General features: G+C 45.3%; 1 protein-coding gene across 1 annotated transcript in view; it reads left to right on the forward strand.

Annotated features, from left to right (window-relative positions):
• REXO1 (RNA exonuclease 1 homolog) overlaps positions 1-25,218 on the forward strand; it is a 222,883-nt gene extending 197,665 nt beyond the window's left edge. Inside the window, exons 15-16 of the mRNA XM_030220016.1 lie at positions 17,847-17,967; positions 18,688-25,218. Coding sequence (XP_030075876.1) covers positions 17,847-17,967; positions 18,688-18,776 — 210 coding nt within the window. The 3' untranslated portion in view covers positions 18,777-25,218. The remainder of the gene's footprint in view (positions 1-17,846; positions 17,968-18,687) is intronic.
• The last annotated feature ends 2,180 nt before the right edge of the window (positions 25,219-27,398 follow it).

The raw sequence follows: 27,398 nt of genomic DNA on the forward strand, positions 1-27,398 counted from the left end.
TTTAGGTTCTGTGAAGAAAAGTACTTTATTGTCCTGCATGATCCGAACTTTAGCGGGGAAAAGCAGAGCGAACTTTACTCCTTTCTCATACAGCCTCTTGCAATGCTGCCCCATCTTCCGACGCTGTTCAGTTACTGCAGCAGAGTAGTCTTGAGGATTCTATGCCCGTCATATTCCAGCTCCCCTTTCTTCTTCCGGAACGCTAGCAGAAGTTTCTCCTTATCAGCGTAATTTAGGATTCTGGCAATGACCGTCCTGCGGCGTGCGTCTCCCTCTTTCAGTGCACCGAGTCTATGTACCCGCTCAACCTTCAATCCTTTCTCAGGCCCCTGTAATCCCAGCTTTTCCGGCAGCCATGACTCCATGAAGTGCCATAAATCTTTCTCTTTTACTGTCTCAGGGAGTCCCACTACTCTCACATTATTTCTTCTGCTCCTATTCTCCAAGTCATCTAGTTGTTGTTCCAGTTTCCCGCATTTCTGTTCAAGTTCCACCAACCTCGTGTCTGCTGCCTCTGCCCTGTCCTCCTGCCTGGAGATTCTTTCCTCTGCTTGTTGCAGCCTCGCGCCCTGCCGCTCCACTGCCTCTCTGATTTGCTCCACCGATGTTTGGAACTTGGATAGCTTTTCTTCCAGTATTGCGGTAACTTGTTGGATCAAATCTTTAAAGGCGTCTGCTGGCTGGCTGATCTCCCCCGCGGCCATATTTACCGTCGCCATTTTGGCGCGCGCTTCCACCTCGCGGGTCTTTTTAGGCCGCTGAGTCTTAGAGGGCATACCCGTCTCCCGTCCTCGCTGGGCTGCCGACTAGGGCGCAGATGCGCTGCCCTACTCTTCCGCTGCACTGTTCTCCGTTTTTCTTATCTTAAAAGAGAATTTTGCGGTTGAATTAGCTGATTTTCAGGGGCGTCGGGAGCGGAGCTAGATCGCGTGCGTCCGATCAGCCGCGTTGCATCATGGGACCCCCCTCTTTGCCTTCCTTATCAGCGCTTTGCATTTGACTTGACATTCCTTATGCTGTTTCTTATTATTTTCAGTCGGTTTCTTTTTCCATTTTCTGAAGGATTTTTGTTTAGCTCAAAAAGCTTCCTTCACCTCACTGCCAGCTATCGTTTGGTCTTCCTCCCTCTTTTTTTAATACACAGAATATATTTGGCCTGGGCTTCCAGGATGTTATTTTTGAACAGCATCCACGCCTGATGTAAATTTTTGACCCTCGCAGCCGCTCCTCTAAGGTGTTTTTTTGGTTGTTCTTCTCATATTATCTTAGTCTCCTTTTGAAAGTTAAATGCTAACGTATTGGATTTCTTGTGTATACTTCAAAGCTAATAACAAATCTGATCATATTATGATCACTGTTATCAAGCGGCCCCATCACCATTACCTCCCGCACCAGATCATGAGATCCACTAAGGACTAGGTCTAGAATTTTTCCTTCTCTTGTTGGCTCCTGTACCAGATGCTCCATAAAGCAATCCTTGATTTTGTCAAAGAAGTTTACCTCCCTAGCATGCCCTGATGTTACATTTACCCAGTCAACATTGGGGTAATTGAAATCGCCCATTATATCGTGTTGCCCAGTTTGTTAGCCTCCCTAATTTCTGATAACATTTCTGCATCCGTCTGTTCATCCTGGCCAGGTGGACGGTAGTACACTCCTATCACTATCCTTTTACCTTTTACACATGGAATTTCAATTCACCTTTTCCTGTGACTAATATTGCACCACTCAATTCTTGTTTAAATCACATATCAACTTGGTTACTAGATAATAAATTATTTCTCAACATCTCAAAATGCAAACCTAATTCTTTTTCCAAATCTGTTCTGTTTGGTTCCTTCAGCACTTGTTCTTATGGGACGCACTTTAAATTATTCAGATAAGATTAGGATCTTGACTTGATTTCTTTTTTTTTAATCAAAAACTGACCTTCAAATGGCATATAGATAAAGTATTACAATCTTCTTTTTTTTTTTTTTTTGCTTTACAATGCATATTTCAGTTACACCTTATTTGCCTGTAATATGTATCCGAATGCTTATTTTGCCCTAATCATAGATTTAGATTACTGGAACTCTTTATTCTCCTAGGACAAGCAGGCTGAAGATTATCACTGATGGGTCATCCTCCTCGACAGCCCAGGAGGCCGGAAATTAGAACAAAACAAGAACTTTCTAGAACGCAGCGTCACGCGAGACAGGAGACACTGCGCATGCACGAGCAGGTTCCCGGCCGCAACGTGAGCGTGTCACCTTTAGTTTTTTTCGATCCGCGTCCTGAAGAGAGACATCTCGTTTGCTGCTCTTCAAAAATCGGCTCAGGAGACCCCGGTTCGTGTTTTTTGCGCTTTAAAGCTCTTCTTCTAACTATTTCTTGTCACTAAATATTTAAAAAAAAAATAGTAGTTTCCTTTATTTCTTAGGTTTTTTTCTCCTCTCTTTAGGTTTTCTTTCTTTTTCAACGCGGCCGTCCTTAGGCTGCTCAGTCGGGCTGTTTATCCTCTTTTTGTGCCCCTTTTTTCTGGCACCATCGAGTCTTTTGATTTCGCGACCGCCGTTTTCCCCTCCATGTCATCGAGGACACCCAGCGGCTTCAAACATTGTACTCGGTGCAACCGGACCATCTCCAGTACCGACCCCCCACGTGGTGTCTTCAGTGTCTTGGGCCCGACCATCTCCCAGCTGCTTGTAAGCTGTGTAAATTGATGAAAAAGCGGACCCAAGTAGCTTGAGAGGCTCAGCGTGAGAGACTTTTTTTCAGATCGGTCCGGTCTTTCGACTTCGGCATTGACATCGGTACCGAGGTCGATGTTGAGGGAGGCATCGACATCGGGAGTCTAGATAATGGCTGCCGAAAGACCGCATTGAGCTGGGAGCAGCAAGGCATCGAGTAGGTCTCCACCTGTTTTGAGGCCTACTGCTATGCAGGCCCCCAGGGACCGATCTGCGTCGGACCCGGCCCCGAGGAGGTGTGAGGGTTCCATGTTTTCATCGGTACCGAGGAGTCTCGATGATGGGCGTTGAGCAAAGGCTAAGAAGCATCGTCATCGTTCTCCTTCCAGGCACCGTACCGAGAGCTCCGGGGAGCCGAGGGATTCGGCACCCGAGAAGCGCCGGTGCCAGGAGGATCGCTCACCCTCCATTCAGGAGGTGCCAATGCGTCGGTCATCTGGCAGCCTGGTACCAGCTCCCAAGACCCTTCAGACTCTGCAACCGACTCCTGTACCGGCCCCCCAGCCTTTACAGATGGAAGCTCTCGACGAGCGTATCAGGGCCCTTCTTCCGGAGGTTCTGGAAGGCTTGCTTCGCCAGTCAGCCTCGGTGTCGGGGGTGCTTGCGCCTTCTGCAATGACTGCTGAGGCGGTATCTGGGCCATCGCGTGTGAGGAGGTCCCCGTCCTCGGTACCGCTTGCGGTGCCGGCGTCTGCTGCCACCCAGGTCGACTCCCCTTCAACGTCGGTGGAGGAAGCTTCACCGGAGTCCAGGCAGGGGTCAACTTCTCGACACCCCCCATGAGGTCGTCGATCCTCGACGTCGAGGCAGGCTCGGGTTCGGGCTGCTCTTAGGGAGCTTCTGTCTGATACCGAAGATGAGCACTCGTGGGAAGAAGAGGAAGACCCCAGGTTCTTTTCGGAGGAGGAGTCCTGTGGGCTTCCCTTTGATTCTACTCCACCGATTGAAGCAAGGATGTCTCCACCCGAGAGTCTTACTTTCTCATCCTTTGTACGGGAAATATCTAAGGACATTCCATTCCCTATGGAGGTTGTGGATGAGCCCAGGGCTGAGATGCTCGAGGTCCTGGATTATCCTTCTCCACCTGCTGAGGTTGCAATGGCCCCTCTGCATAATACACTCATGGAAGTGCTCATGTGGAATTGGTCTTGCCCTCTTTCTAATCCAGTGGTCCCCAAGAAGTCTGAGTCCCAGTACAGAGTCCATGGAGAGCCTGTTATTGGTGAAGGCCCAACTTCCTCACGATTCCATGGTGGTGGACTCTGCTCTCAGAACCTCCTCGCGTTTGCACAGTGTCTCCTGTCTCGTGCGAGGCTGCGATCTAGAAAGTTCTTGGTTTTTTTTCTAATTTCTGGGCTCCTGGGCCGTCGCGGAGGATGACCCATCAGTGATAATGTTCAGCCTGCTGTCCTCGGAGAATACCTGCTACAGGTATGTATCTCTATTTTAATGTATGAGTGTGCTGTGTACCTTCATCTCCTATATAATAATTTGCACCTCCAACGTTCCATTGCTGTCTAGCTGCCTGGGTTCGTAACATCAAATGACGTCAGCCAGCATCCAGTGTTCCGTTCCCCCTCACTGCCCCGCCCTCGCATCAAAATGTCAGAGGGCGGAACGGTGAGAGGGAAGGGAACGCTGGAGGCAAGCTGAACTGACGTTGGGGGATGTTACGAAAACAGACAGCTATGGAACCCCGAGGTACAATTTAGGCAGCAGGGTAGTGGGAAGCGGGCCAACGCAGTAAGCAATGGCACGAGTCTGAGAGGCGAAGGACAGCAGCCTACAACACCACATTCCCCCTCACTGTCCCGCACTCGCAAAAAGACGTTATGACGTCGGAGGGCGGAACAGTGAGAGGGAAGGGAAAGCTGGAGGCAAGCTGATCTGATGTTAGGCAGACACAGAACCGCGTGGTACCCAGCGGACGACACAGACATAAATTTATATATAACAGAAAAAAACAGGATAATATCTAAAAAAGAAAAGGATACAGAACACATAGACAGTGCAATCACTGTCACACACTGTCTCTCGCTCTCTCTCTCACACACAGACACACACACAGTCTGTGTGTGTCTCTTTCACACACTCACGCAAAGTCTGTCTCTCTCACACACACTCTCTTTCTCAATAACACACACACACACACACTCTCTCTCTCTCTCGCAAACACACTCTAACACATTGTCTCTCTCTCTCTCTCTCTCACACATTCACACACACACTCTCTCTTTCTCACTCTCTCTCTCTCTCACCCTTGGCCTGGATTGGCCGCTGTCGTGGACAGGATGCTGGGCTCGATGGACCCTTGGTCTTTTCCCAGTGTGGCATTACTTATGTACTTGTATTACAAAATATACAGACTGCGTTCATTGGGCCACAACTATAGTATTGTTTTTCTTTCTCATTGATACAGTCTCTTATTGCAATTCCTGTGGTTGGAGTTCTGCACTGTGCTGTCACTGTATCCGTTCTTGCTTTATTTTGTGCTGTGTCACAGGGTTTTTTCTTTTGTTTCAGATTTCCAAATGTTTTGCGTTTGAAATCTGTTATATTTTATGTAGTCGTTCTTCGTTGCTTGTCTGTCATTTCTGCAAGTCTTTTCCGCCCTAAATCTTTTCGTCTTTGTCTTGTTGTTTGTCTCTGTTTAATTCTTTCATGTTCTAAATATTTTCTCCTTTTTCTATTTGTTGCTCTTTCTTCTTCTGTCATTTTTTCAAATCTTTTGTGTTGTATATCAGTGTGCCTTGTTCTGTGTGTTTGTCTCTGTCCGTCATTTCAGCAGTTCTGTGCCTTTCTGAATCGGCGTTTCTTTGTTGGTTACTTGCACTTTCCTCATCAGTCATCTTTTGTTTCCTGGACCTTTTTCTTGAAGTGGCTTTTTGACTTTCATGTGCCTTTTCGTCTTCACTCAGAGCTGCACACCTTTTTCATTGTGCTTCAGCTCTTTTTCTTTTAACTTCAGCCTGCTCCTCGGCAGTTAGTGTTCTTTTTCTAGTCATATGATGTTCACCACGTTGGAATGTGTCTCTGATTGTTGTTTGTGAGCTACAGTATGTTGGACTGTGCCTCTGCTTCTCCTCGGTGCCCTGCCTTTCCCTCCATGTGCTGCAATTCTTCCCTGTGCTCTCATCCTCTCCAATGCATTCCACGTGCAGTGGTTCTCCTAGGCCGTTCCCTCCCCTCCGTTTCCAGCGATTGCAGCCTCTAAATGATGTGCACCGATTCTCCTATGTTCTCCCCTCCCCTTGCCTCTCATGCCATCCAAATCCTGCAATTCGCCTGTGTGCAAGTGTGTGTGAGAGACAGAGAGTGAGAAAGAGAGAGAGTGAGAGACACAATGGCCATTGTTCAAGATCGCAAAAACGATTCAAGGTGATGCAGTACCCCTAGAGCCAATGAGGTGGTTTTCATTTTTCAAAATACAGAAGGGGATCCTCCCTTACATAGAGATCTGATAATACATTGCCGAAACAAGCCAAATGAAGAAAACAAAACTGAGATAATCAGTGTGTTGGACCCCAATCTAGAACCAATGGTATATCCATTATTCTCCGAGGACAAGCAGGCTGCTTGTTCTCACGACTGGGTTGATGTCCACGGCAGCCCCCACCAACCGGAACAAAACTTTGCGGGCGGTCCCGCACGCAGGGTACGCCCACCGCGCATGCACGGCCGTCTTCCCGCCCGTGCGCGACTGTTCCCGCTCAGTCTTTTCTTTTCCGCGCTGGAGAGAGCCGCGTTCGTCTCTCTCTCTCTGTCAGCCCTGGAAACCGGATCGCGCTTTCGCCGCGAGTTTTTTTTTTTTTCCTCCTTCGTTGTTCTCCGTTTTCTATTTTATTTTGTCTAAAAAAACAAAACGCAGAACTTTGTTTTTCCCTCGTCTTTTAGCGGGGGCGTCTCGTTGCGGCCTTGTGGCCGCGCGGTCGATTTATTTTCGAGGTGTGAATTTTACCACCACCATCGACGACTTTGACTTCGCCGACGCGATTTTTCCGTCGATGTCCTCGAAGGTCCCGAGTGGATTTAAAAAGTGTGGTCGGTGCGGCCGGCCTATCTCGCAGACCGACACTCACGCTTGGTGCCTCGGGCCGGAGCACGATACCAAGACGTGCACCTTGTGTCTCGGTCTCCGGAAACGGACACAGGTAGCGAGGCAAGTTCTACGGGACCGTCTTTTTGGAACTTGCGCCGGCCCCTCGACGTCGACTTCGACGGCATCGGTATCGACGGCCGGGTCTTCGGTACCGGTACCGATGTCCACGAAATCGGCACCGACCCCAGGAGCACAGGTCCCGTCGGCCCGCCGGTCCTCCGGAGACGGCAGGGGTGAGAGGCCGCGTGGGCAATCGGCCCCGGTCACTCCCTCTACCCAGGGCCCTCGGGACCGAACCCTGTTGGACCCGATCCCTCGAGGCTGAGGGGGATCTACTTCCTCCTCTTCTATTCCACCAAGCGCTGATGACGGGCACCGTAAAAAGGCAAAGAAGCACCGTCATCGGTCGCCCACTGCGCATCCGGCTCCCGGCGCCAGGGATGATTCGACGCCGAGGAAGCGGCAGCGCCGAGAGGAGAGGTCCCCCTCGGTGGTAGAGGTATCGTCACGCCAGGGTGCCAGCACTTTGGTGCCGTCTCCTGGACCCGACCAGCTTCTGGCACCGACACCTCTACCGGCCCCCTCGCCTTTCCCGACTGCGGGCCTAGACAAGTGCCTCCGAGCCATCCTTCCGGGGATCCTGGAAGGGCTGATGCGCCAGACTGTGCCGGCGCTGGGGGTGCTTGCGCCGTTGATGGAGGCGCCGGCGTGCTCTAGCCCGGTGCCGAGGCCTTCAACGCCAACGCCGCTTGCAGCGCCGGTCTCGACCGCCACACAGGTGGAGTCCCCGTCGACGTCGATGGAGGGAGCTTCATCCCCGCCGGCGCGGGAGTCCACCACTCGACGACGCCACCGAGGCCTCGGTGCCTCGACGTCGAGCCGGGCCCGGTTGAGGACTGAGCTGCAGGAGCTCATGTCCGACACCAAGGAAGAGGCCTCGTGGGGGGAGGAGGAGGACCCCAGATATTTCTCCTCAGAGGAGTCTGTGGGCCTTCCCTCCGACCCCACTCCTTCACCAGAGAGAAAGCTCTCGCCACCTGAGAGCCTCTCCTTTGTCAGGGATATGTCTATTTGCATTCCCGTCCCCGTGGTCTCTGTGGATGAGCCGAGGGCTGAGATGCTCGAGGTCCTCGACTATCCATCACCACCTAGAGAGTCCTCCACGGTGCCGTTGCACAATGTCCTCAAAGAGACACTGCTTCGGAACTGGTTGAGACCATTATCTAATCCCACCATCCCCAAGAAAGCGGAGTCCCAATACAGGATCCACTCGGACCCAGAGTTAATGCGGCCTCAATTGCCTCATGACTTGGCGGTCGTGGACTCTGCTCTCAAGAGGGCACGGAGTTCGAGGGGTACCGTTTCGGCGCCCCCAGGGCGGGAGTCTCGCACTCTGGACTCGTTTGGGAGGAAGGCCTACCAATCTTCCATGCTCGTGACCCGCATCCAGTCTTACCAGCTCTACACGAGCATACACATGCGGAACAATGTGAAGCAACTGGCGGACCTGGTCGCTAAGTTCCCACCGGAGCAGTCCAGGCCTTTTCAGGAGGTGGTCAGGCAGCTGAAGGCGTGCAGAAAGTTCCTGTCCAGGGGTATATATGACACCTGTGACGTGGCATCTCGTGCTGCGGCCCAAGGTTTAGTGATGCGCAGGCTCTCATGGCTGCGTGCCTCTGACCTGGACAACCGCACCCAGCAGAGACTGGCCGATGTCTCTTGCCGGGGGGATAATATTTTTGGTGAGAAGGTCGAACAGTTGGTGGACCAACTGCATCAGCGGGAAACCGCCCTCGACAAACTCTCCCACCGGGCGCCTTCAGCATCCACCTCAGCAGGTGGACATTTTTCCCGGGCCAGGCAGGCTGCGCCCTATGCCTATAATAAGCGTAGGTACACCCAGCCGGCCCGAAGGCCTCATCAGGCACAGGGACAGTCCCAGCGCGCTCGTTCCCGTCAACAGCGTGCGCCTAAGCAGCCCCCTGCGCCTCCACAGCAAAAGCCGGGGACGGGCTTTTGACTGGATCCACGGGAACATAGCCACCATCAAAGTGTCCGTACCGGACGATCTGCCAGTCGGGGGGAGGTTAAAATTTTTTCACCAAAGGTGGCCTCTTATAACCTCCAAATAGTGTGGTGCAGATACGCCCTGAATTTGGCCTCCCCTCCACCAAATTGTCCTCCGGGAGCCCAATCCTTCAGCTCCCATCACAAGCAGGTACTTGCAGAGGAACTCTCCGCCCTTCTCAGCGCCAATGCGGTCGAGCCCGTATCACCCGGGAAGGAAGGGCAGGGATTCTATTCCAGGTACTTCCTTGTGGAAAAGAAAACAGGGGGGATGCGCCCCATCCTAGACCTGAGAGGCCTGAACAAATACCTGGTCAAAGAGAAGTTCAGGATGCTTTCCTTGGGCACCCTTCTACCAATGATTCAGAAAAACGATTGGCTATGTTCCCTGGATTTAAAGGACGCATACACTCACATCCCGATAGTGCCAGCTCACAGACAGTATCTCAGATTCCGTCTGGGGACACAGCACTTTCAGTATTGTGTGCTGCCCTTTGGGCTCGCCTCGGCCCCGCGGGTGTTCACGAAGTGCCTCGTGGTGGTCGCGGCGTATCTGCGCAAGCTGGGAGTGCATGTGTTCCCATGTCTCAACGATTGGCTGGTAAAGAACACCTCGGAGGCAGGAGCTCTCCGGTCCATGCAGTGCACTATTCACCTCCTGGAGCTGCTGGGGTTTGTGATAAATTACCCAAAGTCCCATCTCCAGCCAGCCAAATCTCTGGAATTCATAGGAGCTCTGCTGAATACTCAGACGGCTCAGGCCTTCCTTCCCGAAGCGAGGGCCAACAACCTCCTGTCCCAGGCTTCTCAGACCAGAGCGTCTCAGCAGATCACAGCACGGTTGAGACTCCTAGGTCATATGGCCTCCACAGTTCATGTGACTCCCATGGCTCGTCTTCACATGAGATCTGCTCAGTGGACCCTAGCTTCCCAGTGGTGCCAAGCCACTGGGAATCTAGAAGATGCCATCCGCCTCTCCACCAGTTGCCGCACTTCACTGCACTGGTGGACCATTCGGACCAATTTGACCTGGGGACGCCCATTCCAAATTCCACAGCCCACGAAAGTGCTGACGACGGATGCGTCTCTCCTGGGGTGGGGAGCTCATGTCGATGGGCTTCACACCCAAGGACTGTGGTCCCTCCAGGAAAGGGATCTGCAGATCAACCTCCTGGAGCTCCGAGCGGTCTGGAACGCACTGAAGGCTTTCAGAGATCGGCTGTCCTGTCAAATTATCCAAATTCGGACAGACAATCAGGTTGCAATGTATTACATCAACAAGCAGGGGGGCACCGGATCTCGCCCCCTGTGTTAGGAAGCCGTCGGGATGTGGCGTTGGGCTTGCCAGTTCGGCATGCTTCTCCAAGCCACATACCTGGCAGGTGTAAACAACAGTCTGGCCGACAGACTGAGCAGAGTCATGCAACCGCACGAGTGGTCGCTCCATTCCAGAGTGGTACGCAAGATCTTCCAAGAGTGGGGCACCCCCTCGGTGGACCTTTTCGCCTCTCAGACCAACCACAAGCTGCCTCTGTTCTGTTCCAGACTACAGGCACACGGCAGACTAGCGTCGGATGCCTTTCTCCTCCATTGGGGGACTGGCCTCCTGTATGCTTATCCTCCCATACCTTTGGTGGGGAAGACCTTACTGAAGCTCAAGCAAGACCACGGCACCATGATTCTGATAGCGCCTTTTTGGCCCTGCCAGATCTGGTTCCCTCTTCTTCTGGAGTTGTCCTCCGAAGAACCGTGGAGATTGGAGTGTTTTCCGACTCTCATTTCGCAGAACGACGGAGCGCTTCTGCACCCCAACCTTCAGTCTCTGGCTCTCAGGATGTTGAGGGCGTAGACTTCGCTTCGTTGGGTCTGTCTGAGGGTGTCTCCCGTGTCTTGCTTGCCTCTAGGAAGGATTCCACTATAAAAGGAGTTACTTTTTCAAGTGGAGGAGGTTTGGTGTGAGAGCAAGGCCCTAGAACCTCGTTCTTGTCCTGCACAGAACCTGCTTGAATACCTTCTGCACTTATCAGAGTCTGGCCTCAAGACCAACTCAGTAAGGAATCACCTTAGTGCGATTAGTGCTTACCATCTTCGTGTAGAGGGTAAAGCCATCTCTGGAGAGCCTTTAGTCGTTCGATTCATGAGAGGCTTGCTTTTGTCAAAGCCCCCTGTCAAGCCTCCTGCAGTGTCATGGGATCTCAACGTCGTCCTCACCCAGCTGATGAAACCTCCTTTTGAGCCACTGAATTCCTGCCATCTGAAGTACTTGACCTGGAAGGTCATTTTCTTGGTGGCAGTTACTTCAGCTCGTAGGGTCAGTGAGCTTCAAGCCCTGGTAGCTCATGCTCCGTGTACTAAATTTCATCATAACAGAGTAGTGCTCCATACTCACCCTAAGTTCCTGCCAAAGGTGGTGTCGGAGTTCCATCTTAACCAGTCAATTGTCTTGCCAACATTCTTTCCCAGACCGCATACCTGCCCTGCTGAACGTCAGTTGCACACATTGGACTGCAAAAGAGCATTGGCCTTCTACTTGGAGCGGACACAGCCCCACAGACAGTTCGCCCAATTGTTTGTTTCTTTCGACCCCAATAGGAAAGGGGTCGCTGTCGGGAAACGCACCATCTCCAATTGGCTAGCAGATTGCATTTCCTTCACTTACGCCCAGGCTGGGCTGACTCTTGAGGGTCATGTCACGGCTCATAGTGTCAGAGCCATGGCAGCGTCGGTGGCTCACTTGAAGTCAGCCACTATTGAAGAGATTTGCAAGGCTGCGACGTGGTCATCTGTCCACACATTCACATCACATTACTGCCTCCAGCAGGATACCCGACGCAACAGTCGGTTCGGGCAGTCGGTGCTGCAGAATCTGTTTGGGGTGTAAATCCAACTCCACCCTCCAGGACCCGAATTTATTCTGGTCAGGCTGCACTCTCAGTTAGTTGTTCTTCGTAGGTCAATTTCTGTTATACCCTCGCCGTTGCGAGGTTCAATTGACCTGGGTTCTTGTTTTGAGTGAGCCTGAGAGCTAGGGATACCCCAGTCGTGAGAACAAGCAGCCTGCTTGTCCTCGGAGAAAGCGAATGATACATACCTGTAGCAGGTGTTCTCCGAGGACAGCAGGCTGATTGTTCTTACCTACCCTCCCTCCTCCCCTTTGGAGTTGCGTTTTTAATCATTTTTGCTTGTCATTCAACTGAGCGGGAACAGTCGCGCACGGGCGGGAAGACGGCCGCGCATGCGCGGTGGGCGTACCCTGCGTGCGGGACCGCCCGCAAAGTTTTGTTCCGGTTGGTGGGGGCTGCCGTGGACGTCAACCCAGTCGTGAGAACAATCAGCCTGCTGTCCTCGGAGAACACCTGCTACAGGTATGTATCATTCGCTCTCTTTCCATATGGAGATACGCAAATGCAGTACTGTGGGTACCATTTGGCAATAAGAGACAAATTCAATCCTTTTCTTAGTGCAGGAAAACTAACGCAACAATATTTTGTGGATGCATATATTAAAACAGAGGCAAACAGACTTAATTATATTCGACAAAATCAAAAACTGTTAAGAGTTTAAAAATACTCTGGGTTAATGGACCACCTTGCAAGTGAAGCTGCAAATGGAGGATTTACACCTGGCCAGGCATTTATTTTATCATCATCATTTGCTGGCAGCCCAAGAAATATGCATCAAAATTTTCAGGATGCAATGGCAATAGTTTGCAAATATGGCAAGCCAGATCTGTTCATTACTTTGATCTGCAACCCAAGATGGGAAGAAATTACTCAAAATCTAAAAAAAGGTCAGGCACCAGAGTTTGGACCTGACTTATTGGCAAGGGTGTTTCATTTAAAACTAAAAGAGTTACTACACGATATATGCAAAAAACATATACTTGCAAAAATTCATGCCATTGAATTTCAAAAGCGTGATTTACCTCACGCTCATATATTAATTATCATGGAAGAGGCACACAAGCCGAAAAGAAAGGAAATAATTGACAAAATCGTATGTGCTGAAATTCCTGAAATAAACAACTTTCCACTTCTCCATGCAATAGTTGCTAAACATATGATACATGGCCCATGCAGTGACCATAACTTAAATTATCCCTGCATGCTTTATGGGAAGTGCTCTAAACAGTTTCCAAAACCATTCCAAAATGAAACTATTGAGAACTGTGACAGATAACCTAAATACCGCAGAAGGGATAACGGCGTCGGTACACTCTTAAATGGAAAATTCATTAATAAGAGTTGGGTAGTCCCTTATAACCCTTACTTACTTTTAAAGTACAATTCCCATATAAATGTGGAAGTATGTGCATCTATTAAAAGTGTCAAGTACCTCTTTAAATATGTCTATAAAGGACACGATTGTGCCAATGTGTTTATTACAGAGCACCAAACTTTACAACATGCTGAAATTAAAACGTTTACTGACTCTAGATATGTTAGTGCTCCTGAAGCTGCATGGCGATTAAACAGTTTTGAAATGCATCACCAATCACATACTATCCAAAGATTGGAAGTACACTTACCAGATCAACAAAGCATTGTTTTTCACCCTAACGAAGTTGAGGCTGCAGTACAAAGAGCCAGAATCAGGGACACCACTTTAACAGCATGGTTTAAACGTAATGCAGAAGACAATCCTCCAAAGACCATTTTGTATGCAGATATTCCTATGTACTATACTTTCGACAAAAGAGAATGAAAGTGGAAACGTAGAAAAGCAGGACATGACAAAACAACTGGTAGAATGTATACAGTTCATTTTTTAGCGGACCCTGAGCATTACTGTTTAAGGCTAATTCTACTACACAAACCAGGGGCTAAGTCCTTTATTTATTTATTTATTTTATTTATTTATTTATTTATTTATTTGCATTTGTATCCCACATTATCCCACCTATTTGCGGGCTCAGTGTGGCTTACAATACTTTGAGAATGATGGAAGTACAATTGGTTACAGTACTTAAAAACAGTTGCGTGTGTTCTTTATAATATATTTCAAGATGCAGCCAAGAAAATGGGACTCATTGACGATGAAGCTCTGTGGGGAGAACACCTTAGACGATGCACTCACATGCAGCATGCCACAGCAAATCAGACACCTTTTTGCATACATTTGTGTTTTTGCCTTACCATCAAATGCTTTCCAAATTTTCCAAAAATACAAACTTAATATGACACAAGATTTTCAACACATCCATGATTGCAAAGGTGATTGCTCGATTTGTGAACAATTGTGCCTTCAGAAAATCCAAGCCGTTCTGACTACACATGGCAAAAAACTTGAACACTTTGTTTACCAACAGTCATCCACAGACTAGAAGATCCTAAACTTGCCTTCAATGTTGGAGATGAAAGCAGAAAGCTGAACAAATGGTAGAAAAACTAAATAATGAGCAAAGGGAAGCATTTCATACTATACTTTCTGCCTGCAATACAAAAAACATAACCCACACGTGCTTCTTCCTAGACGGTCCTGCTGGAAGTGGAAAAACGTATACGTATAATACTATCCTGAGCTCCATCTGAGGAGATGGAGGAATTGCACTACCTGTTGCTTCTACAGGAATTGCTGCAAATCTCCTTCCAGGAGGACGACCTTATCATTCACAGTTTGTTACCTGTTCCTCTACTGGAAACGTCAACATCAAGTATCAGATTAACATCAAATGATGCTTCCATCATTAGAGATGCTAAAATCCTTATTTGGGATGAGTCAACTATGGCTCCCAGTATGGCACTTACTGCTGTAGATAGAATCCTCAAAGACATCATGAACAATCAGAAACCATTTGGTAGGAAAGTTCTTCTCCTTGGTGGAGATTTTCCACAAACTCTACCAGTGGTACCACACGGTAATCAAGCTCACATTATTGAAGCCAGCATTAAGTTAAATAACCTATGGAAAAAAATTGAAATACTAACGTTAAACAACAATGTCTACTCTGTAGACCCAGATTACAACAACTGGCTTATTACTTTAGCAGATGGAAATCTTCCATGTCCAGACGGTTTCAAAGATATTATCGAAATCCCACAGAAGCACATTTGTGACGGCGCTATAGTTAATGCCATTTTTGGAGAAAAAATGACCGCAGATACTGTTTACAACTTTGCTAAAAAGGCTATTCTTTGCCCCAAAAATGTACATGTTGACAAGATAAATGAGGCTGTTCTAAATATTTTAGAAGGTGAGACAATTACTTTTTTAAGTTCGGACTCCATTCATGACTCTAATGATGAGGAACATCAGTTATATCCTGTAGAATTCCTTCATGAACAAACTCCAACTGGCATGCCTTGCCATAAACTGCATTTAAAAATTGGAGCCATAATTATCCTACTCAGGAATTTAAATATCAAGCGAGGTTTATATAACAGAACTTGCTTAATAGTGAAACACTTGAAAACTAACCTCATTATTAGTCAAGTAATCACTGGGTCGACTGCAGGGAGTACTGTTTTTTTTTTTTATATTTGAAAAGTAGTTTTATTTAGTCACATTGTTCCTAAATACATACACATAATCAGCTAACCGCTGTGCCACAAATAATAATAAAGTGAACTGCAATACAACCACTTGAAAACATAATGACTTTTCTCCCCCCCCCCCCCCCCCCCCCCCCCCCCCCCCCCTCCCTTTATGGCTGAATACTCTGTACTGTGATTGCAGTAGTCCATAAACGTTCCAAGTGTGCCCACTCTTCCGCTGCAGGGTCAAATCTACCCCTCCGTCTGTCCGTCAGCTGCTCAAGCCCCATTATAGTTCGGAGCCTCGTTTTCCACTCTAGAACCGTAGGGCCCACTCTCTGCTTCCAATGGGCTGCTATTTCCAGTTTCGCAGCTGATAAGCTTAGTCTTTTTAGCCGCTTCTGCCATTTCTTGCCCCTTTTATTTCCCCACCCCAGTAGGCACCACTTAGGTTCTGCAGGAAATTGTGTGTCCAAAATAGAGGTCAGGTACAAAGTTATTTCTTCCCAAAAGGTACGTATTAGAGGGCAAGACCACCACACATGTATAAAACTCCCGATGTCATTATCACATCGCCAGCACCTGTCTGAAGCACCAGCATACATTTGTTTTAGCCTATCTGGCGTATAGTACCATCTGCTTAAAACTTTGAAGGCATTTTCCTTTATCAATACACACACAGATGCCTTTTTTACCTCCATGCATATCCTTTCCCATTCCTTCACATTCAGTTCACAATGCAAATCGCCCTCCCAAGCCTTCATATAAGGTAATTTAGTCAGTGTGCTACCTCTCATATAATTATATAACCTTGAAATGCCTCTCCTCCCCACCTCCAGTGTAACCCAGATGTTTTCTAGGGGTTCCCGTTCCCTCGGGTCTGCACGCAACCACCCCTGTTTGCTCATATAATGTTTGACTTGCAAATATGCATAGTTATCAGACTCCCGCAGGTCAAACTTCCTTCTTAATGTCTCAAATGACCTTAGTGTACCATCTGACATTAAGTCTCGGAATCTCCGCAGGCCTTTTCTATACCATTCATGAAACGTACCCCCCGCTTCTCCAGCTGGGAACTCGACCTCATGAATAATATGAGCCAGTGTTGAGGTTTTAACTCCTTTTTTAAATTTGCGTTTCAGCACATCTCATGTATGTAACAGGTGCCCTATAAATGGGTTGTCCGTTCCCCCCCGGGAGGCGCACATCTTTCCCGATCCCCACAGTCCCCGTTCTAAATTACACCTAGGCTCCAATTGTTGCTCTAACATCACTATTGGTGCCCTGTCCCCCTTGCTCCATTCCGCCACTTGTTTTAATTGTGCTGCTTGATAGTACCATGTAATGTTGGGCATCCCCCTCCCCCCTGGGAGTACTGTTTTTATCCCACATATTGAACTAACACCATAACACTGACTTCCCATTTACATTATATCGAAAACAATTTCCTGTGACATTGACTTTTGCAATGACAATTAACAAGTCACAAGGACAAACATTTGAAAAAGTTGGCATTTTCCTCCCAGAACCAGTGTTTACACATGGGCAACTGCATGTAGCATTTTCAAGATGTCGAAACTCTTCTGATGCAATTGTAAGTCATAGATGGTCCTGAACAAGGAAAGCTTTTCCCTCATTGTAACAAAGTTTTCACTAAACATATTGTTTATAAAGAAATCTTGCAAATGCAAACTAGCATTATATTTCTAATAAATTTTAAATTTAGCTTTTTGGAAATATACTATAAATAAAAATTAAAACAAAACACAAAGATTAAAAAAAAAAACAATCCACATGTCATACCCCTGGACCATATTACTCATTATACACCCTTCCTAATTATTCTTTATCATCACAGCACATTCTTCCTAACAGTTCCCTTAAAAACATAATCTCCATTAGATGATAACCTTTCATTGGTTTAAGAAACGGGCCTTTTTTACTATTTTATATAATGTGCACAGGTGTCACAGATACATCCTAAGAATGCAGATTGCATAAAGCTAAGTGCATAGATTTTTACAAAATGCAGATTATAAAATTTTTTTTAATCTTTCCGTGCACCTATGTTTTTTTACACATATAAAAACCCAAGAAAACAGACAAACCAGGGTTTAAACACAGAAAATCTTTGCAATATGATTCGTTTAGAGAAATGGTTCTCAGCCCAGGCCTCGGGACACATCCAGCCATTCAGGTTTGTAGGATACCCATAATGAATATACATGGTGAGATTGATTCGCATGCACTAAGCAGATCTATCTTTGCATATTCATTTTGGGTATCCTGTAAATGTGACTGGCTGGATGTGTCCCAAGGCCTGGGTTCTTTTGGGAAGAGTCTTCAATACTAATAACACTATCTCCTTAAACATTATTTAGAAATGCAGGCTAAAATCAGAAATGGTGATGTACTATTCACTGCTGTTGTGAAAGGTTGGGGGGTAACAGTATTTATTGTCCTTTCCTCCTTCAGCTCATTCACCTTACGGTGGTAGACACTGCTCTTGTCTTTCCTCATCGGCTGGGTTTGCCATACAAGCGAGCACTAAGGACACTGATGGCAGAGCACCTCAAGCGTATCATCCAAGATAATGGTGAGTCATCTGGGGAAGTGGGGGATAGTGAGCGAGCTATAGTAAAACTGTATTAAGAACCTTTGAAAAGCTGTCTGAGAAACAGAGTCCCTCAGAAGACCTGTACAAGACCATAAATGAGGAGGGAGTGTAGAATTGGATAGTCTCTTACACACAGGAAAATAAAAACATTTTGTAGATTTATTTTTTAAACTTTTTATTGATGACAGTGCCAGTCAGTAGTAACAAAATAAGATGATATGAATAATCTTAAAAAGTGTACTATATAACCACACATGCTCATCATCAATCATTTTCAATCATTTTCTCCCTTCCCCCCTTCCTTTTATTCCGCCATCCTCCTATTCTAACCCTTATAAAGCTATGTGTATAAAATATTCCTTGATTTGTAAGAAGTCCTGTGCTCTTATGACCTCTCACAGGTAATTCTCCCAAATATTGAGTATTTTTTTCTCCCTCTTGTCTCTTTAGCCTTCCACTCCCTAATCCTTTGCTTTGTAAGTTTAAAAGACGCATAGAGGAAACTTGAAGGGAGATGCCTGTTCTTACCAGGTCCCGGGCTTCACATTTTCAAAGTGTGTTTTTAAGAGCAAAGAAGTGAGTGGGTGGAGTTTCTAGATATTTCCCACCCTTTCTCAATGTAACTTGGTTCTTGTGTTTAATCTTGAAGGAACCTTGCTCACAGTCTCTTTTCTGTCCTCTTTCCCCCTTCCCCTGCAGTGGAAGGTCACGACTCAAGTGAGGATGCCTGTTCTTGCATGGAACTGATGATCTGGAAAATCAAAGAAGATGCAAAAGTTAAAAGATGAACTCATCCACCCACCTTGCTGTTTCTTTGCTCTTCTTCTCAGGCCTCGTGGAGCAGTACAATAAAGTCAGAGAATACTTGCTCTTCCCTTGCACTAATACCAGTAGCACTTAGCTTTGTGACTTCTCCGCAGTCCCATGAGAGCCTTGCAAGACTGAAGGGTCCTCATAAAGATGCTGTATCTCTCTGGACTAGGAGGGTGCTCTTGTCCCCACAGTGACCACTCTGCCTTTAGTAGTGAGTCAGGCAGTCCAGGGCAGCAGGTGCATCTCATGGCTGTATACATAGTGCAAGAATGGTTTCCATGTGTCTCCCTGCAGGTGGGAGAGCTGAAAGTGTTTAATTATAGGCATTTTTTGTTGTTGTTAGTTTTAAGTGAAACAAAGATGGATATGTTTATTTAAAATGGAAAGTTGCACATCTTTGACCTTCTTAAAGCCAAGCAAAACTGTCTGAAGAGAAAGTAAGTAAAATACAGAGCTATATGGGGGATGATAGAACTGGCCATGTGTCGATGAGCAGTGGCATCTGCTCCAAGTGGCTGGAGACGCTGTCAGTGGGACCGGTTTATCAGGTGGGAGTAGGACGGCCTTAAAGGAAAAAAGAGGACGGTAGGGTTGGGGGGAGACGACAGGTTGGCTAGATCTATGGAACAGGATCACTATTCTTAGAAGCCACCCTTGCATAACTAGTTTGAAACTGGAGAGGAAATGTGTATTCTTCATAGGACCTGCTTCTAACTTGGAATGATTGTATGGACATCAGAGAACTTTACAAGAGAGACCATGGCTTCAGCCAAGAAAAAAACCCAATAAAACGATAAGAGTTCCTCTTTCAGGAGGAGGATTGACTTCTTAAGTGCCATGCATTCACGGAGGCTGCACAGGGGAACGGGACACCCACACCCCTCTCATCAGTGTGTTGCAGTATTCGGCAAGCTTTGAGTATGGAAGAGACAGGTGCATGGTATAATGAGGGATGAATGCAGAAGGGGGTAGAAAGCTTTGAGTCAGGGCATGTGATGGATTTAATACAAAGTCCTGGGCCATTGGTTTAGGCCTGTATTGCTGCTGAATTTCATATGAAGCCTCAGCTGGGATTTGTTTTCTATTTATTATGAAAAGGCAGGTTTTACTTTGGCACCTAAAACAGCTGATGTGACTGGTAATAGCCTAAAGGAAGTTTTTGTTTTTTTTAGCAGTAGGTTGTGCTGTGTCTAACAGCCTTCAGGGAGCTTTTCAGCATCATGACCTGCCTTATTCCCAGCACAACAAAATTTGCACAAACTGGATTTTATAACATGGTCTGTAGTGAATCGATTTATCCCTAAGTTAGTAATGGCCTGTTGAGTTATAAGAGCCAGAGTGAAACCTCTTCCACATTCTTTTAGTAATGAAAGGCTGCTTCTGTCATATTTTGTTTAGTGTTATAGTATTGCTTAATTATTTATATTCTTTTTCTGTTGGTTGATTTTCTGTATTGTCAACAGTCTGATTTTAAACCTGCAGGGAATTGAAAAAACCCCAACTTCACAGCACTAAGCAATGACAGTCTCCATCCTACGTCGAGTTTTGGCTCTGGCAAAGTGTTTGTAAATGACAATGTTTGTGTCAAGTTGCTGTTGTGTTTTCGTATGGCAGCAAAACTGTTTATGTGAGCACATTACCATTGGCCTATGCCTGCAGCCTGTTTTATTTGAAGGACTTCCTGGTGAGCTCGTTTATACTGATTGTGTTGTGGGACTTCTCCCTTGTTACAAGACTCTTTGTAGTAAGGTGGAGACCCCTGACATAAAACTCCTTGCTCCATTCAAGTTATTCAGCTACTTTCTCCAAAGATCTGGCACGTCTGTGTAAAGTGATGTGTCTGAGACTGTACATCAAAGCTGTTTCTCTTTTTGTTCTGTAACTACTTTTCTCCATCAGTATAGCTCAAATTTTGACTCCATTAAGCAATAACTATAATAACAACAAACAAAAAAAAGTGTGTTAATAGGTAGCTTAGTGTGACATGACTAGTGAATTATAAAGGAGGTGACGCCTGTCCCCCAACGGGCTGGTTTTACGGTCTTTCAGGATGCCACTGTTGTAGGGGGGCATCTGAGAGAGAGAGAGTGCCATGGGGGCTTCTGGTTTCCCCTCACTACTTCTTCAGATCTTGGGGGAGGATCTTCCCACTACAGCCACATAGGATACAAGCCCTGAGTCTCCAAGTAGCATAAGCAGCACCTTTTCCCTCCTTTCCCCAAGAATGCTGTAGAGAACCTGTGTTTTGTAATATGAGAGAGAAACGACTATATGTGGGGTATCTTGTTTGACCCAGAAATCTCTTCCTGCTCCTCATGACTTCCAGCCAGGAGCCACACACTAAGACTCCTTCTGGAACCCTGCAGTGATGGGCTTGGAATCTACCCACAATGTGTAATCCATAAGCAGTGACAGTCTCTCTCCCTCTCGCCATCTGCAATATACCCAGACCTGATTTAGGGGATCAGATCAGGGACTTCCTGCTTTAATTTGCTGTTTTGTGTAGATACATGAATTGAAGTCTGTTGTTTTAGGTTTTTTTTTTTTAGGTCACGGGCTGAGAGACCACAGGTTGGGCTTCCAAATCTATTTTGCCCCTTCAGGAACTGAACCTATAAAGTTTCTTTTTTTAATTTAATGAAATTTGAGAGCTACAGCCTGAAAGTCCTAAAGCAGCCCTACACGATGCCAAAAAAATGAGAGTTCTTTTACAGTGAGTTAGCTAGAGGAAGGGACTGAGATGTTCCCTTGGAGCCTTTGCTGTAATAGCTAATAAAAGGGATCTAATCAACCAGCTTTGCTGGATCTCATCGATAAAGTTCTTCTCTGGGCAAGCTGGCTAACTTATTGAACTATTTGTTTATTTTATATTCATTTCCTTATTTAGTAGTTGGCAAGAATCAAACTTTTTTTTTAAACCCTGTCAAAAACATCCAGAGGAAGTTTAGAAATGTTAGTATTGGTAACATATTTCTTTTTCTTTTAAATTTCTACATCTTGTTTCCACACTGCTTAAAACACACATTCTTATAAATAACAAAAAAAAATTCTCCAGGTCTGGCTAGTCTTGTGGCTCCTGTTGTAGCACTGCCCACCATGCAGCAGCACATTGTGGTTTGCATGCTTTCTCTCAGGTGCATCATAGAGTTGATGCACTTAAGCACAGGGGCGAGGGGGTGTCCCTACCATCTATAAAGAGCAGTGCCAAGTGGAGGATGGCAAGGGTTCCTGGGCTCAGGTGGATCTGCTAACTGTGTGAGGTGTTATGGAAAGAGGCGACGATTTGGAGCTTAATAAAGCAGGAGAGAGTTTGAGCCCAGTGTGCTAGTTTGAAATTTATAGATAGTGGTATATTGTGCAGACAGGCCAGGTCCGGCCCAAGAACTCTCAGCTACTGCTGCCTTTGTAGAGTTTTGTATTTTACTGTAAAGGCTTTCTAAAACACAATTTTGTTTTATTTAATTTGCAGTGTTTTTATAAGTCTCGCTTCCTGTAGCAATTTACATATGCTGACTCGGTGACTCCATATGTAATCCAGAGAGCGGGCTTTCTTTCCCCTTCAAATGCAGAAACAACTTACTAATAATGCTGACCATAAAAATCTGTTGAAATCACATCTAGGCCATTGTGATTCTAGGATTGTGGAGTATTGACACTTTGTGTTACATTGTATAAAAATTATCATCACACTCTGCCCTGATAGGCCCACTTGTGTTTTCTTCTGCTCTAAATTTTATTTTTAATTTCATTATATTAAAGTGAAATTGGAGTACTGTATGATAAGTGAGTGGAGTGGTTACCCTGATGTTTTCTGTATGCTGTATCCCCCTTGTTCTGCCGCTATACTGAAGGCAGTCCCCAGGGTTGTGGTTCCATGATTTCTATGGGATGCCTGATATGTTTAAAAGATAAAGAAATGATCTTGCTGAGTCCTGCGCCCATGAAATTGCAGAAAATTTGATGGTGTTATGAGCGCTTCTGAATGTGCCTAGAGTTGAGTAGTAGTAGAGTTGATCATGTCTGTGGCTTTACAAAATTCTGGTTACTGCCGCTCATGTGAAGTCAGGTTTTTTGTGCTCTTATTTTTCTGCCCTGTCCCATACCATAAGGCATGGCTGGCTAAGCACCCACTGTAGCAACAGAGGTTGCATGAACCTGCCTCAATGATATACTAGTCTCTGATTGGTGTCTCACTTTCCTCTGCCTTCATAGGGTAGCTCAAACAGCCTTATAGATTGGAAGCCTATTCGTAAGGCATCTGACAGAGAGAAAAAAATTGTGTTTATTTCAGGACATTATGCAACTCCATTATTTCAGAGCAGAACAGCCATATTCTAATAGATTGTTGAGTTTCAGAGTAAGAGACCTTTTTTTTTTGCTAGAGAAGGGGAGAGTAGGCAACCGTGGCACAGAATGAGGCAGAACGTAATGTTGGAATATTAAAGCAGGGTCTATAAATGTTAAAAAAAAAAAAAAAAAAAAAAAAGTAGTTCAATGGGATGTGTGTATTATTGGGAGACTGCTTTAAAGTGGGATTTGGGCAGGAGGCCTAATGTAGAAGTTGCCCCAAACTCCTGTTTTTGTGTTGACATTGGCCTAAACGTTTTCCATGTGGAAAATTTGTTTTACACAAGAAAAATGGTTCCTGTGTGTTTATGTGTATTAATGCAATGGCCTGTACTTAAATAAATCTATGCAAGTCTCGGGCATGTGTGTGTGTGGAACAGGGTGGAGTTGTGATAAAAATTCACATCTGCGTGCACTTGTGTATTTTTTACTACTGGAAATGGTTCGGAGTGCCTGTTCTATTTAAATAAATAAATAAAGCACATAGGCACCTATGTTGCCTTGGAGTAGGAGAAACAACGGGCTACCGCTGGGACTCTTGCCAGCTGTGCCCCCCCCCCCCCCTTATACACACACACTTTATTCTCATAAAATAATTTAAGAAAGGTCCCCAGGCCTTCTGTCACATCACTGGATAGGATGCATATGGAGTCAACTTGCAGACAAAAGGATTTGTCATGGAAGGGTCTGCCCTTGCACATTCCAGATTTTCTAATCTCCTAGGTATCATTCTATTATTTCACATGCCCATTTTTCTTTTAATTATTTTTATTTTCCTTGCCAAGATCAGCTATGAAGGCAAAGTTGTATTTGGTAACAGTTCAAGTGTGTAACAGTGGAAGAATGCTTGGGTTTTAAAAAAATGTTTATTTAAGTTCAGTTGCTTTGAAAATATAAAAGGAAAATGCAGACAAGTCTGTGAGCTTGCTGGATCTGATAGAAACAAAGGCATCATCTTGAATATTCTTAGGGAGTCAAAATAAATTTAAAGAACTGCTGTAGCTCTGTAAACTTAATTTTAGTGCTAGAGATTAACAGATAAATACTTTGTACATATTGTGACCTGTTACTTTTGTAAATTTTTAAAAAAATAAAACATAACTACAGTGTATATTTATTGGGTAGACAACATATATAACTTCTGTTTTTCTTACAACTTTGACTGAGAGGTTGGTCTGTTTTTTTTTTCTCTCTCCCGGTGTTTCACTTTGTTATAAAGCAGAACTAGAAAGTCAAAAATGAAAACTGAAGGGTGAAGCATAAATTCCAAACAAAGGAAGTATTAGGATGAGTTTCTGTTTTACTTATTTCAGTAGTTTTTTCTAGTTTTCAACAAAATTTCCAGGGATTAACAATAATAGTGTACAAGAAATGTTGACAGTGATCTTGCATGTGAATCATAATTATGAGATTTCTTCCAATAAAAGTTAGGTATGTGTTTTGAACTTTTTTTTTTTTTTTAATAAAGTAGAACTTTGGCCTTTTTTTTTCTCAACCAAATCACCTTTCAATAGCCAGAGATTTTTTTCTTTGTTTCTCAGGGGCTTTTAGTTTAAGCATACCCGATTTTTACTGGGATTACAATGCTGTGAGCATTCATTCATGACCACCCCTTCCCAGATGAAGCAGAGGCAGGGCTGGTGTTAGAAATGCAGGAGGCCTCAAAGCCTTCCTACAAACTATGCTTCCAGCTTGAACCAGGCTTGTGACATGGAGGCTCAGGGCAATTTCTGTTTGTCATCTCCTGGTACCAACCTTGAATGCAGCCAGTGCAGTGATGGTTCTTCACTAAAAACAGCAGTACCCACCCCATCGTGTGTGCACCTTGAGTCTAGGTGTTGCCATTTTGTGATAATTGGGACTCCCTGCTGGATGCAGTGCTGCCTCTGCATGCAGTGTGACCCAACCCTGCTTGACCAGAAGCCATGCTGAGGAATCTAACCCTGGGCCTCTGCATGGTAGCACTTAGGACTGACCCTAAAGCATTCCTTACAAAGAAAAATATGGGTGTGTTTATAAAAAGACACATACCACTACAACCTAAAATATACAAAAAAGTTGTTCTGAACAGAAAAAAAGCAAAACAGGATGCAGGAGGAAGATCAGCTACAGTATGAATAGGGAAAAGAGACACATTGAATCCTGTTGTAGTAAAGAAATTGGTTATAAAAAGGAAATTGTTTGGAAACAATGTGGATATGACTTGTTCTATCATGGCATTAATAAAAATCAGTTGTGTGGAGAACAGCTTAAACTGCAGCTGGGTCAGCATCACAGCTCCATGGACCTACACCTGCCTCTGCCTTGCACAAACAGGATTGTGTGTTTTTGGTTATTTTTATAATGTAATTTTAGTTTTATTCTATTTATTTTTACTGTGGGCCCTTTACTAAAGCTTCCTGTGTTCTAAATACTGTGTGTCCTACCTTCTACCTTTGTGCCATAGTGCAGGCTAAGCTTTAGTAAAAGGGCTCCTATGTTTTTATTGTAAACCAAAATGATTTTTTTTCCAGTTTGCTGTATATAAATTTTTAAAATAAAATAAACAATGAGATCTTTTAAAAAATATTGTGGTTATATCAGAAATACTGAAAAATAGCAAGAAAGTGATGTAGCAGTTTTTAGTTGCAAAAATTGTGGGTGGGATGTTTGAAATATCCTTCAATCTACTGCATTATGATACCACAAGCTCTTCACTGTTAAAACTCTTGACTTGTGAATGGAATTAAATCTGTCCCAAGCACTCTTGCCATTTTTTAAAATTAAACATTTAGTAGGGTTGGAGAAGCTGGTTTATAAAAGTGATGCTGGAGGAGGAGGATACACCATTATGAAGCTGATGGCCTTAGACTAGGTATTGTCTCACCCAAGGCTTAATTTCTGGGTTAATAACCTGGAATTCAGTTCTGCCACTTAGACTTCAGAGCAGTAGGTGTGTTCTGCTTCAATCCTTCTCCTCCAGACAGCCTGCAGGGAAGAGATGGAGAGGGTGTGAACCGGGAGCAGAACTGAAGACAGGCACGTGCCTCCTGATGCGCCTGCCACTGGCTCAGCTTCACACTACAGTTCTTCCTTTTTATCATCACCCATCTGAAAATCCTGCCTTTGTTAAATGAGTCTATCAAATTGTCATTGAATGTTGATATATCCTATTCCACAGACAGCCTAGTTCAGGAAGGAATCAGGAACTTGGGAATTGAGTATAAGTTCATGTGAATTACTGCACAAATTCCTACATGTAACAGGAGATAAGACCCAATGTTTCACATTTTGTTCCATTTCAGTTCCTTGCGCTGGAGTGGCTGTGAGCAGCCATATTCCCATTTGCATACATGGTAGTCACATGAATATGTGTGATCATTCTGGTCTCGTACTGAAATAGAACAGTCCTGGTGATTGCAGTACAGACCAGTTTTTCTAAAACACTGTGCTTTCTGGGCCTCTGTTAGCAGCAAAAAGTAAATAAGTTAAACCTAGAGTTCATTGCCAGAGCAAGCAGTAAAAACAGTCATAGCTGGGCTCAAAAAAAGAGGTCAGGACAAGTTCCTAGAGGAAAAGTACAGAAACTGTTATTAAGTTAGACCAGGAAAATCTCAATGGAATCTGGGAACTTTTGGGGGTTCTTCCAGGTACTTGTGATCTGGATAGGCCACCATTGGAAACAGGATACTGAGTTACATGGACACTTGGTGTGACCCAGTATGGCAAGTTTTATGCTTATATGTAAATAAATAATAGGAAAAAAATTAAGATGAAAAGCAAAAACCTAGTTGCTCGCTCATTCTTACAGCTTCACATACAGTGCTGGTTTTGTGGGAAATCAGAACCACAGGTGTTTTGCTGGAAACCAGATGCTTCTGATATAACAGTAACTGAAAAGTTTTCATATATCTTTAAAGGTAAACCTGATAATAATCTCTGGGCTCCAGCATGGGGTAGATGCAGCCAGCAAACTATGTTCTTTAGCTACTGTCCCTTTTTCTTCCCCCTCAAATGAAGCTTTGGTGCTTGGAGTATCAGTGGGTTTCTCGTCATTGTTTTGACCTGCTAAGTCTTTTTATGCTGCCAGGCTAGTTCAGATGTGTGGTTTATGGCCCCTACCAGCAGAGAAGAAATATCCAGGCTCAAGCCTTTGCATAATGGATGGTGCAGTTGAGTTGGATAGCCAGTCCTAGATGGAGGTCACAACTCGGTGGTGCAGTAAGATCTGAGGCTTCAGGATGCCTTAAGGGTATTGAGGGGTCAGGAGT

Source organism: Microcaecilia unicolor, chromosome 11 (assembly GCF_901765095.1).
Source record: "Microcaecilia unicolor chromosome 11, aMicUni1.1, whole genome shotgun sequence".
NCBI lineage: Eukaryota > Metazoa > Chordata > Amphibia > Gymnophiona > Siphonopidae > Microcaecilia > Microcaecilia unicolor.